This window comes from Salvelinus sp. IW2-2015, unplaced genomic scaffold, assembly GCF_002910315.2.
Source record: "Salvelinus sp. IW2-2015 unplaced genomic scaffold, ASM291031v2 Un_scaffold1056, whole genome shotgun sequence".
Classification (NCBI taxonomy): Eukaryota; Metazoa; Chordata; class Actinopteri; order Salmoniformes; family Salmonidae; genus Salvelinus; species Salvelinus sp. IW2-2015.
The window spans coordinates 277,098-288,347 of NW_019942709.1; the positions used below are offsets into that span (position 1 = coordinate 277,098).

The 11,250-nt window shown below is 46.8% G+C and overlaps 2 protein-coding genes across 2 annotated transcripts in view; both read left to right on the forward strand.

Annotated features, from left to right (window-relative positions):
• farp2 (FERM, RhoGEF and pleckstrin domain protein 2) overlaps nucleotides 1-11,250 on the forward strand; it is a 61,796-nt gene that overhangs the window by 8,907 nt on the left and 41,639 nt on the right. Inside the window, 6 exon segments of the mRNA XM_024136936.2 lie at nucleotides 6,726-6,873; nucleotides 7,012-7,107; nucleotides 8,961-9,124; nucleotides 9,318-9,386; nucleotides 9,521-9,578; nucleotides 9,787-10,189. Coding sequence (XP_023992704.2) covers nucleotides 6,726-6,873; nucleotides 7,012-7,107; nucleotides 8,961-9,124; nucleotides 9,318-9,386; nucleotides 9,521-9,578; nucleotides 9,787-10,189 — 938 coding nt within the window.
• The window catches only part of LOC139024131 (uncharacterized), a 4,943-nt gene continuing 3,889 nt past the window's right edge, over nucleotides 10,197-11,250 (forward strand). The window contains exon 1 of the mRNA XM_070438600.1: nucleotides 10,197-10,954. Coding sequence (XP_070294701.1) covers nucleotides 10,363-10,954 — 592 coding nt within the window. The 5' untranslated portion in view covers nucleotides 10,197-10,362. The remainder of the gene's footprint in view (nucleotides 10,955-11,250) is intronic.

The following is an 11,250-nucleotide window of genomic DNA, read 5'->3' on the forward strand; positions in this document are numbered from 1 at the left end:
GTGCCTTCTTAACAACGACTAGATCATCAAAGGTAGGTCTACGGCCCTAGTCCTCTGCTTCTTAACAACACTTATCAATCCAAGGAAGGTCCTAGTTTTGTCGTAAACCTTGAACTACTGTTTCAGTCTTCGTGAAGGTCAGGTGCCACAAAAAGTACTTAGGCAAATTTGCAATACTGGGCTCTCAGAAACAGGGCAAGCACGGCGGCCATTGGACATAACACCAGCAGAGCTATATTATTAAATTAATGTATGCATGGTCCAAAATGCTCTCCCTGGCTGCAATAGTGGTAGGAGAGAGGAAATGCCCTTCAAAGGTACACTATACTTTATATTTGAGATGAGACGTATAGATCTCGTACGTAGTGTGAAAGGCATAGCACAGCCGAGCTGTCCATGGCTAAACTACTGGCACACGCAGTTCGGACTACCTCATGCATTAACCCTAACAGTAGAATGCCACCCAGAAGGTCTCAATTTCACAGTCGCCAAAGTACAGAACAAGAACTATACGGCAGTGCGACAGTACTAATAGAGCGCATGTACTAGCCATAACATGGAAATCTATTTCCACACTCACAGTAACTGACGCAAGCAGTATGAAAATAATAGTATCTATACAAAAACACCTTTGGAAACAGCGTGGGGACTGTGAAGCACACACAAACATTGGCACAGACATATACATAACAGCAGATAAATCATACGCACTATAGGCATACAATGGATGGGATATATAGTACTAAGAGTACGCATTGATGTGGATAGGTGGTGATGAGTAAGGAAGGCCTGAGGGCACACAGTGGCTAGTTTGTGAAATCTGTGAATGCTATTGTAATGTTATAAAAATTGTATAACTGCCGTTAATTTTGTTGTTGATGGGCCCAAGGAAATAGATAGCTGCATTGTCTATTTGGCGAGAGAGGACTAAAGTGGGGATAAAACATAACAGAATAAGAATACCGCAAGCTATCATCCATGAAAAGGCCGAGAGTCAAGTACTAGGGTGCAGTCCAAAAGCCCTCGCGGACCCTTGAGAGATCTAAAAATACTCGGTTTTATCTCACAGGCCCTCAACTGTTTAAATAAGCCATCTTCGAGCACTTGTTGGGGCAGTTCACCCAGTTATGTAACCGTCCACGACACCTTAGAGGCTGCTAGCCCCCTTAGGTATGGATATCATAGACATGGAATCACGGCCACCCCATAACGAAGTTGTGCACTGCCACCCGCCAAAAACGGTACCCGGCCACCCGCAACTCAACGGAACCTCCGGCCACTCCCACATATAACTGGAACCTTAGATCCTTGAGGCGGCTCACTTTCTTCACAACGAGCCACCGATTGGCAGTCAGTGTAGGCCCAATTAACGGAACCTCCGGGCCACCCATTTGTCATAACTGGGCACACACTTGGGCCACCCCAATAACGGAACCCCGGCCACCCAATCAACGGGAAAGAAATCCCGGCCACCTCCAATAACGGACACACTGGCCACCTTCCAATGAACTCTTCGGAACCACACCGGCCACCCAATTTGCAATACGTATTCGTCACCCTTCTCAACAGAAAACGCTCAAAACAGAAAGAGTGATCTGCCTGCCTTCATCTGAGGCCGTGTGTGGTATACATATCTGTATTATACTGGACGCAGGGTGGGAGGAGGGAGGAAAAGATGAGAGATTCGTTATGTTTCAGGGGTGGGCCGGGGTTCCGTTTATTGGGGTGGCCAGTGTTCCGTTATTGGGCGTGGCCTGGGTTCCGTTTGTGGGGTGGCCGTGGGGTTTTCCGTTATTGGGGGTGGCGTGTTCCGTTATTGGGGTGGCCGGGGGTTCCGTTATTGGGGTGGCCGGGGTTCCGTTATTGGGTGGCCGGGTTTCCGTTATGTGGCCGGGGTTCCGTTATTGGGTGGCCCAGTGATTCCGTTATTGGTGGGGTGGCCAGTGATTCCATGTCTATGTAATATAGGGCAGCAGCCTCTAAGGTGCACGGTTACATAACTGGGTGGAAGCTGCCAAGTGATGGCTATTTAACAGTCTGATGGCCTTGAGATAAAAGCAGTTTTTTTGTCTCCGGTCCCAGCTTTGATGCACCTGTACTGACCTCGCCTTCTGGATGATAGCTGGGTATTTTATTTGTTATGGATCCCCATTTAGTTCCTGCCAAAGCAGCAGCTACTTTTCCTGGGCTCAACCAAAATTAAGGCAGTTATACAATTTTATAACATTACAATACATTCACAGATTTCACAACACACTGTGTGCCCTCAGGCCCCTACTCCACCACTACCACACATCTACAGTACTAAATCCATGTGTATGTTATGTGCGTATGTTATCGTGTGTATGTATATGTCTGTGCCAATGTTTGTGTTGCTTCACAGTCCCCGCTGTTCCATAAGGTGTTTTTTATATCTAATTTTACTGCTTGCGTCAGTTACTTGATGTGGAATAGATTTCCATGTAGTCATGGCTCTATGTAGTACTGTGCGCCTCCTATAGTCTGTTCTGTACTTTGGGACTGTGAAGAGACCTCTGGTGGCATTTCTTGTGGGGTATGCATGGGTGTCCGAGCTGTGTGCCAGTAGTTTAGATGGACAGCTCGGGTGCATTCAACATGTCAATACGTCTCACAAATATAAGTAGTGATGAAGGCAATCCTCTCCTCCACTTTGGCCAGGAGAGATTGACATGCATATTATTAATATTAGCTCTCTGTGTATGTCCAATGGCCAGCCGTGCTGCCCTGTTCTGAGCCAATTGCAATTTGCCTAAGTACGTTTTTGTGGCACCTGACCTCACGACTGAACAGTATCAAGGTACGACAAAACTAGGACTTCTTGTTGATAGTGTTGTTAAGAAGGCAGAGACTAGGGCCTGTAGGACCTGCCTTGTTGATAGTGTTGTTAAGAAGGCAGAGACTAGGGCCTGTAGGACCTGCCTTGTTGATAGTGTTGTTAAGAAGGCCGAGACTAGGGCCTGTAGGACCTGCCTTGTTGATAGTGTTGTTAAGAAGGCAGAGACTAGGGCCTGTAGGACCTGCCTTGTTGATAGTGTTGTTAAGAAGGCAGAGACTAGGGCCTGTAGGACCTGCCTTGTTGATAGTGTTGTTAAGAAGGCAGAGACTAGGGCCTGTAGGACCTGCCTTGTTGATAGTGTTGTTAAGAAGGCAAAGACTAGGGCCTGTAGGACCTGCCTTGTTGATAGTGTTGTTAAGAAGGCAGAGCATCGCTTTATTATGGCAGACATCTCCCAATCTTAGCTACTACTGCATCAATATGTTTAGACTATAACAGTTTACAATCTAGTGTTACTCCAAGCAGTTTAGTCATCTCAACTTGCTCAATTTCCACATTTATTTATTACAAAACTTAGTTGAGGTTTAGGGTTTAGTGAGTGTTTTGTTCCAAATGCAATGCTTTTAGTTTTAGAAATATTTAGTACTAACTTATTCCTTGCCACCCACTCTGAAACTAACTGCAGCTCTTTGTTGAGTGTTGCAGTCATTTCAGTCGCTGTAGTAAAGCCAGAGACACTCTGGCTTTACTCAGTGGCATGTCGTTAGTAAAAATTGAAAAAAGCAAGGGGCCTAACAAGCTGCCCTGGGGATTCAGGCCGTGGCCCGAGTGTTTGTTGTCCTACAGTCCCCTTGTCAAAACTAGTGCACTATATAGGGAATAAGGTGCTATATGGGACGCAGACTCAAATGGCACCTTATGAAGCTGAACCTAAGATGCGTTTGTTTTAGCTGTTGCAGATTGTCTGCTTCACCTCCAGTACTGAACATCTTGTTGTTTGAAGCTAATGTCCCGGAATCGTCTTTGACATGCAGATTGTCTGCTTCAACTCCAGTACTGAACATCTTGTTGTTTGAAGCTAATGTCCAGAACCGTCTTTGACATGCAGATTGTCTGCTTCAACTCCAGTACTGAACATCTTGTTGTTTGAAGCTAATGTCCCGGAATCGTCTTTGACATGCAGATTTGTCTGCTTCACCTCCAGTACTGACCATCTTGTTGTTTGAAGCTAATGTCCCAGAATTGTCTTTGACATGCAGATTGTCTGCTTCACTCCAGTACTGAACATCTTGTTGTTTGAAGCTAATGTTTGGAGTCATCTTTGACATAGACTTATATTTTTGTTTGTTTTACAAGTGGTTCAGGCAGCACTAAATTGCTTTGAATAGGTTGATAATAAGACAACAGGGTTTATTGAATATCCATAAACATGTGTTCACTTTTTACCTAAAAAGGAACATTATCTTAGATATTTCTGCTGGACAAAAGCTGACATAGACACTTAAAAATCGCACATCAAACGTAGTCAATAGACAACTTAAATGTGACTGTGTCTCTGGGAGGAGTCGAGTCTGGGCAGCTGTTCAGAATTCAAAGGGCTCTTCGTGGTAATGTGGGGGTTCTAGCTCACTGCCCTTTCCCACATTGAACAGCCTGCCTGTTTAAACACCCTCCATGGGCATCTAGTGGCTTTCCACTCCTTTTCTATAGACTGTGGTTGTGTCCCTCTGGGCCCTGGTTAGAAGTAGTGCACTATAAAGGAAATAGGATTGTATTTGGGATACACCCTGCCTCTTCTCTCCTCAGTGACAATAGGCAAGTTTCCACTGATCCAGGTTTATTCACCAAAAAGCAATGTTGCAGAAGAAATCTTACGTCATATGCAATGAACAGATGTATAGGATATATTTTTTTAAAGATCAACAAAATGTTATTCGTGTGAAATGGGTGTCTTAACTTTTTAATTTTTATTATAATACTCCACTCAAGTTAATTCTAAATACGTACTGCTTGCTAAATAAAACATTTTCGACAATAAAAATGTTTATTTGCGGGACAAGGATCATTCTGATTTTCTAGAATGCCTGAATTGCGGCGACTTACTTTTCTGATTGGCCGGAACGCAAGTTTCGCCATCCAAATCTTCACCATGGCCCAGGTTTTGGCGATACGCTGGCACATGACAATTATTAAAACATGGCAAAACAATTCTTGCATTCTATCCATCTGGCTTTCGCCGGCTGTTTGAGACATGAAACAGATAGGTGGGAGGGCATACAGGCTGTCCTCCAATTTATTAATGTCGATTTGTCTAAAAGGGTAATGGAACACTTCAACCATTTAAAAAAAAAATACATTTCATTAGGTGTGACATTGTTACATCATGCTGTTTTATCAAACACAAGGCAGTTTGACGGAAACTCGCCCTAGCAGGCTATCGACGCGAGGCAGTTTGACGGAAACTCGCCCTAGCAGGCTATCGACGCGAGGCAGTTTGACGGAAACTCGCCCTAGCAGGCTATCGACCGGAGGCAGTTTGACGGAAACTCGCCCTAGCAGGCTATCGACGCGAGGCAGTTTGACGGAAACTCGCCCTAGCAGGCTATCGACGCGAGGCAGTTTGACGGAAACTCGCCCTAGCAGGGCTATCGACGCGAGGCAGTTTGACGGAAACTCGCCCTAGCAGGCTATCGACGCGAGGCAGTTTGACGGAAACTCGCCCTAGCAGGCTATCGACGCGAGTAGTTTGACGGAAACTCGCCCTAGCAGGCTATCGACGCGAGGCAGTTTGACGGAAACTCGCCCTAGCAGGCTATCGACGCGAGGCAGTTTGACGGAAACTCGCCTAGCAGGCTATCGACGCGAGGCAGTTTGACGGAAACTGGCCCAGCAGGCTATCGACGCGAGGCAGTTCGAAAAAAACATTCTACATGTAGACAACAAAATCAGTGGACAAGTTAATGGAAACATAGCTATTGATGTAGCAGCTCCTAGGTTGGCAGGCAGGGTGGTGGGTTATCTCCCCCTCTGGCTGTTGGGGAGGAAGCTCTGGCTGTTGGGGAGGAAGCTCTGGCTGTGTCCCATATGGCATTCTATTCCTTAAATAGGGTTTAAGGGCCCTGGTCGAAAGTAGTGGACTATACTGGGAATAGGGTGCCATTTAGGACTCAGACTATGGCTAGTGCATGGCTCCTAGCCTCCTCCCTAGTACCCTGATCTAATCCCCCTCGGCTCAGGCCAGGCTATTTGATTAGCCAAACAGCCAGGAGGAGGAGAAGGGGAGGCAGGGGGAAGAGCGGAGGAGGGGTGGCATAAGGAGATTTCACAGCTTAAAGGATGAACAAAATTAGAATGCTGGGTGATGGTCTGGCATACTGCCACCCTACTAACCAAAGACGAGCATCATGATTAGTTTGTACACGCACGYGTGCGCTCTACTAGAAAACATTCAGATGATTGGCGATTGGATGGCTGTCCTCTTCTCCAACATGTTGTTAGTCAAACAATTTGACATGTTTTCGTTTCAGTCCTTTAAGAGGTTAGGGCTGGGAGAGGAGCTTTCGGGGGATTTACAGYCATTGTCTTTTTATTGCTAAGAGTGACTCCTCTTCTCAGGAGAATCACCACAACCCATGTTGACACGTCAGCCATTTTGTAAATTCAACAGCCAGCCAGCCGTTCTCTCTGATCTTTCTATTGGTTGTTAAACCCAGTAGACTGTTAATATTCAGTTTATCCACACCCTCTCGCTCATATCAGACAAATTCATGAATAAGACCAATAAAGTGAACCAGGGATGGAACYGACTAATAGACATTCTTGTTGCCACGGTTCCAAAATCGGTGCCCATACCATCATTGCAAAGACAAACTTCCACTGACCTGAAGTGAACGGGAACTCAACTTCCCCTGTGTCTCTCTCCCCCCAGCGGGCAGACTCCAGCCGACTCAGACTTTCAGGTTCTGGAGATAGCCCGTAAACTGGAGATGTACGGTGTCCGCTTCCACCCAGCAGCCGACCGCGAGGGAACGAAGATCAACCTGGCCGTGGCTCACATAGGCCTGCAGGTCTTCCAGGTGACTAGTAGTTCTACTGCTGACACACACACACACACACACACACACACACACACACCTTGTACCACCTCTGAGAATGAACCTGAGGCCTCATCCAACAGGTTTCAGATTTTTATCTTCGGTCTCATTTTCTCCCAGGGTAACACCAAAATAAACACCTTCAATTGGTCCAAGATCCGAAAACTGAGCTTCAAGAGGAAACGCTTCCTGATCAAGCTATACCCAGAGGTTCACGTGAGTACTGTATTTCTGTCATCAAAGCATTGGAGGCAATCAGCAGTTGAAAAAAAAAATGAAGTGTTCTCGCTTGTCCCTGGTTTGGTTAAAAACCTGAGGGATGGGGCTGAAGAAACCACTCTCCAATTTATAGAMCAAGCTTTGGATGAAAASAYKRWYMWYCMWKRRRWYMAAAWTTATAGTTTTAACCATGTTTAACTTTGGCATTTTACCTGTATCATTAATTCATCAATTCAAAGATGGATGTAGCATCTGCAGATTCAACACAAATAGTCTAATTGGGTGGCATTCAGAGTGTCTGGCGTTGTACTCTACCCTGTACAAGAAAAAAGTAGAATTTGTAAAGATTTGTAAAGACAATGTAAAGGGATCTGTGCTTTTTATCCCAATGGGCTGAAGGTAATCTGTGCCAAGTTCTAACCATATACAGTGCATTCGGAAAGTATTCAGACCCCTTCACTTTTTCCACATTTTGTTACGTTACAGCCTTATTCTAAAATGGATTTTTAAAAATGTATTAAAAAAAAATCCCCTCATCAATCTACACACAATACCCCCATAATGACGAAGTAAAAACAGGTTTTTTGAAATTTTTGCAAATATCACATTTTCATAAKTATTCAGACCTTTTACTCAGTACTTTGTTGAAGCATTTTTGGCAGCGATTACAGCCTTGAGTCGTCTTGGGTATGACGCYACAAGCTTGGCACACCTGTATTTGGGGAGTTTCTCCCATTCTTCTCTGCAGATCCTCTCAAGCTCTGTCAGGTTGGATGGGGAGCGTCTCTCCACAGATGTTCAATAGGGTTCAAGTCTGGTCTCTGGCTGGGCCACTCCTGCATTGTCTTGGCTGTGTGCTTTGGGTTGTTGTCCTTTTGCAAGGTAAACCTTCGCCCCAGTCCGATGTCCTGAGCGCTCTGGAGAAGGTTTTTCTCAAGGATTTCTCTGTACTTTGCTCTTCATCTTTCCCTCGATCCTGACTAAAAGGCCTGATTGGTGAAGTGCTGCAGAGATGGTTGTGCTTCTGGAATGTTCTCCCATCTCCTCAGAGGAACTTTAGCGCTCTGTCAGAGTGACCATCAGGTTTCTTGGTCACCTCCCTGACCAAGGCCCTTCTTCCCCGATTGCTCGGTTTGGCCGAGCGGCCAGCTCTAGGAGGAGTCTTGGTGATTCCAAACTTCTCCATTTTAAGAAAGATGGAGGCCACTGTGGTCTTGGGAACCTTCAATGCTGCAACAATGTTTTTTGATACCCTTCCCCAGATCTGTGCCTTGACACAATCCTGTCTCGGAGCTCTATGGACAATTCCTTCGACCTCGTGGTTTGGTTTTTGCTCTGACAGCACTGTCAACTATGGATCTTATATAGACAGGTGTGTGCCTTTCCAAATCATGTCCAATCAATTAAATTTACCACAGGTGGACTCCAATCAAGTTGTAGAAACATCTCAAGGATGATCAATGGAACAGGATGCACCCGAGCTCAATTTCAAGTCTCATAGCAAATGGTCTGAATACTGATGTAAATACAAAAACCTGTTTTCATTTTGTCATTTATAGGGTATTGTGTGTAGATTGAGGATTTTTATTCATTTTRATCCATTTTAGAATAAGACCGTAAACGTAACAAAATGTGGAGAAAGTCAAAGGGGGTTGTGAATACTTTCCAAATACACCGTACATGTTTACAGCAATCATCCATGAGTGTAAACGTTAGCTTTCGAGTAATATTTTATAGGAGCACTTTGGGAATAACTGTATTTAATCCCTGCTTTCAAGTGTCTTCTGGGACTACATGTACATATTGTTGTATGTATTTATTTTTAAAATAAAGGCCATATTTAATTGTAGGGGCCTCATCAGGATACCCTGGAGTTCCAGATGGTCAGTCGGGACCAGTGTAAGATCTTCTGGAAGAACTGTGTGGAACATCACTCGTTCTTCCGACTCTTGGATCAGCCGCAGCCCAAGTCCAAAGCCATTCTCTTTAGCAGGGGATCGTCGTTCAGATACAGGTATTTCTGCTTTCTGCTGAATCATACGGAGGTCGTTTAAAAAAAAAAAAACGTTGTGACGTTATGTTGAGGTAAAATTTTCACTGATGTGAAGTGTACCATTTTGTAGTATACAGCTTGAACCCATAGGAGACTCTATGACTCGTGCTTTTGTTGTTTGATTGTATCTGTGTTGTGACTCTTTCTGGTTTAGTGGGAGGACCCAGAAGCAACTAGTGGAATATGTCAAGGACAGCGGATCAAGGAGGACACCATATCAGAGGTGTGTGCCTCTGTCTCTGTCTCTGGTCTCTCTGTGTCTTTGACCTCTGTTTAACTATCATGTGGTCTCCTGTCTCTCTGTGTCTTTGACCTCTGTTTAACTATCATGTGGTCTCCTGTCTCTCTATCTGTCAGGAGGAACAGTAAGGTGAGAATGTCAGCTCGCTCTCTGGCCCCCGATGTGCCAAAACAGGTCAGTGGGATTACAAGACTAATGCATCTTCCGACAGGGTCAGTGGGGAGTCTTTCCGACAGGGTCCAGTGGGGAGTCTTTCCGACAGGGTCAGCGGGGAGTCTTCTATCCGACAGGCTAAAGCATTTTAGGAAGGAGGTGCAGAGTCGTTGGAAACTAATGGAACCCTTTCTCCCCCATCTCTCCTCTTTGTTTCATGTCTTTTCAGACGTTGTCGTTCAATGACAGCCTGCGGGCGCCAGGTTCCCCGTCCTCTGCGTCTGGGTCCTTCTACTCCATACAAGTCTCCAGCTCCCCCCCACGTCCGGAGCCCCAGGCCCAGTCTCCACAGCCTCCTCACCAGCAGCAACAGATCCAGTCTCCACAGCTTCCTCCCCAGCAGCAACAGACCCAGCTCCTGCCCCCACAGCTGGCCAGGCCCTCCAGCCCCCCAGCGAAGGAGGATCTCCACAAGGCCACCGGCATCCCCCCATGTCACCACGCCTTCTCACAAGGTGCCCCAAGTTACCCGGCGGCAGGAGACTGCAACCCCTCGTCTGTGTGTGTAGAGAGTAGAGCTTCCCATCCGCAGCAGCAGCCCTCCCAAAATGGCAATGAGGATAGTGAGCAGGGTGAGGGATGGGGGTCGAGGTACAGGGGGGGAGGAGGGGGGGAGACGAGAGTGTTCCTCTCAGCTGATGTGTTTGAGGCGGAGCTTCTCCGAGCCAGGCAGAAGCCCCTGTTCCCATTGGCTAACACCCAGCTCCATGTCACAGACGAGTTCATAGATGACGACCCTACTGAGATGTCGTTCTACGGCGGCGGGGCCGAGGCCTATTACGGCTATGAGGAGAAGTGGGGTCAGTATGGTGGTTATGGGGAGGGTGGTTATACAGAGGGTGGTGGTGGGGAYCTCACTAAGACCAGGGGCGTCAGTCTGGGTCTGGAGGACCTGAACGGCAACACTAACCTCTTCTCTGACCACAGCATTGTTGGTCGCTCCGAGACCAGCTCTCTGGTTAACAACAGGTCAGAGTGTAGTTCCCTTGACAACCTGGGGCTTAGTTCCGCAGGTGACTCCCGGTCTCTGGGCTTTGACGGGCCAGACTTCTCCTCCTCCCTCCGCCTSCCGGGCTCTGACAACCCGTCCGAGGCTAGCTCCATGGTTAACTTCCCGGCGTACTCAATCCGCTCGGAGACTAGCTCGGCGTTGCAGTTCAGCGACCTGGTGGAGCAACTAGAGCACCTCAGCTATCCTCCTACGGCCACGGAGGGGTCGGCTAACGGCAGCGACGATTCTGACTCAGACTGGGGGTCAGACAGCGGCCTGCCCCCTGAGCAGAACCTGTTCTATAGCAATCCCCTAGCCGGAGGGCCAGGCGGGGTGGAGGGGTTCCAAGAATATTCGCGGAACATTTTGAATCAGATTTGAATCTTTAATTTTGTGATTGGCGAACGGCCCCACTTCTCACTCATTTGACCTTTACTAGGCAATCACATTTGACCTTTACTAGGAGGCCAGTTCACATTTGACCTTTACTAGGCGGCCAGTCACATTTGACCTTTACTAGGCGGCCAGTCACCTTGACCTTTACTAGGCGCCAGTCACATTGACCTTTACTAGCGGGCCAGTCACCTTGACCTTTACTAGGCGGCCAGTCACATTTGACCTTTACTAGGCGGCCAGTCACAT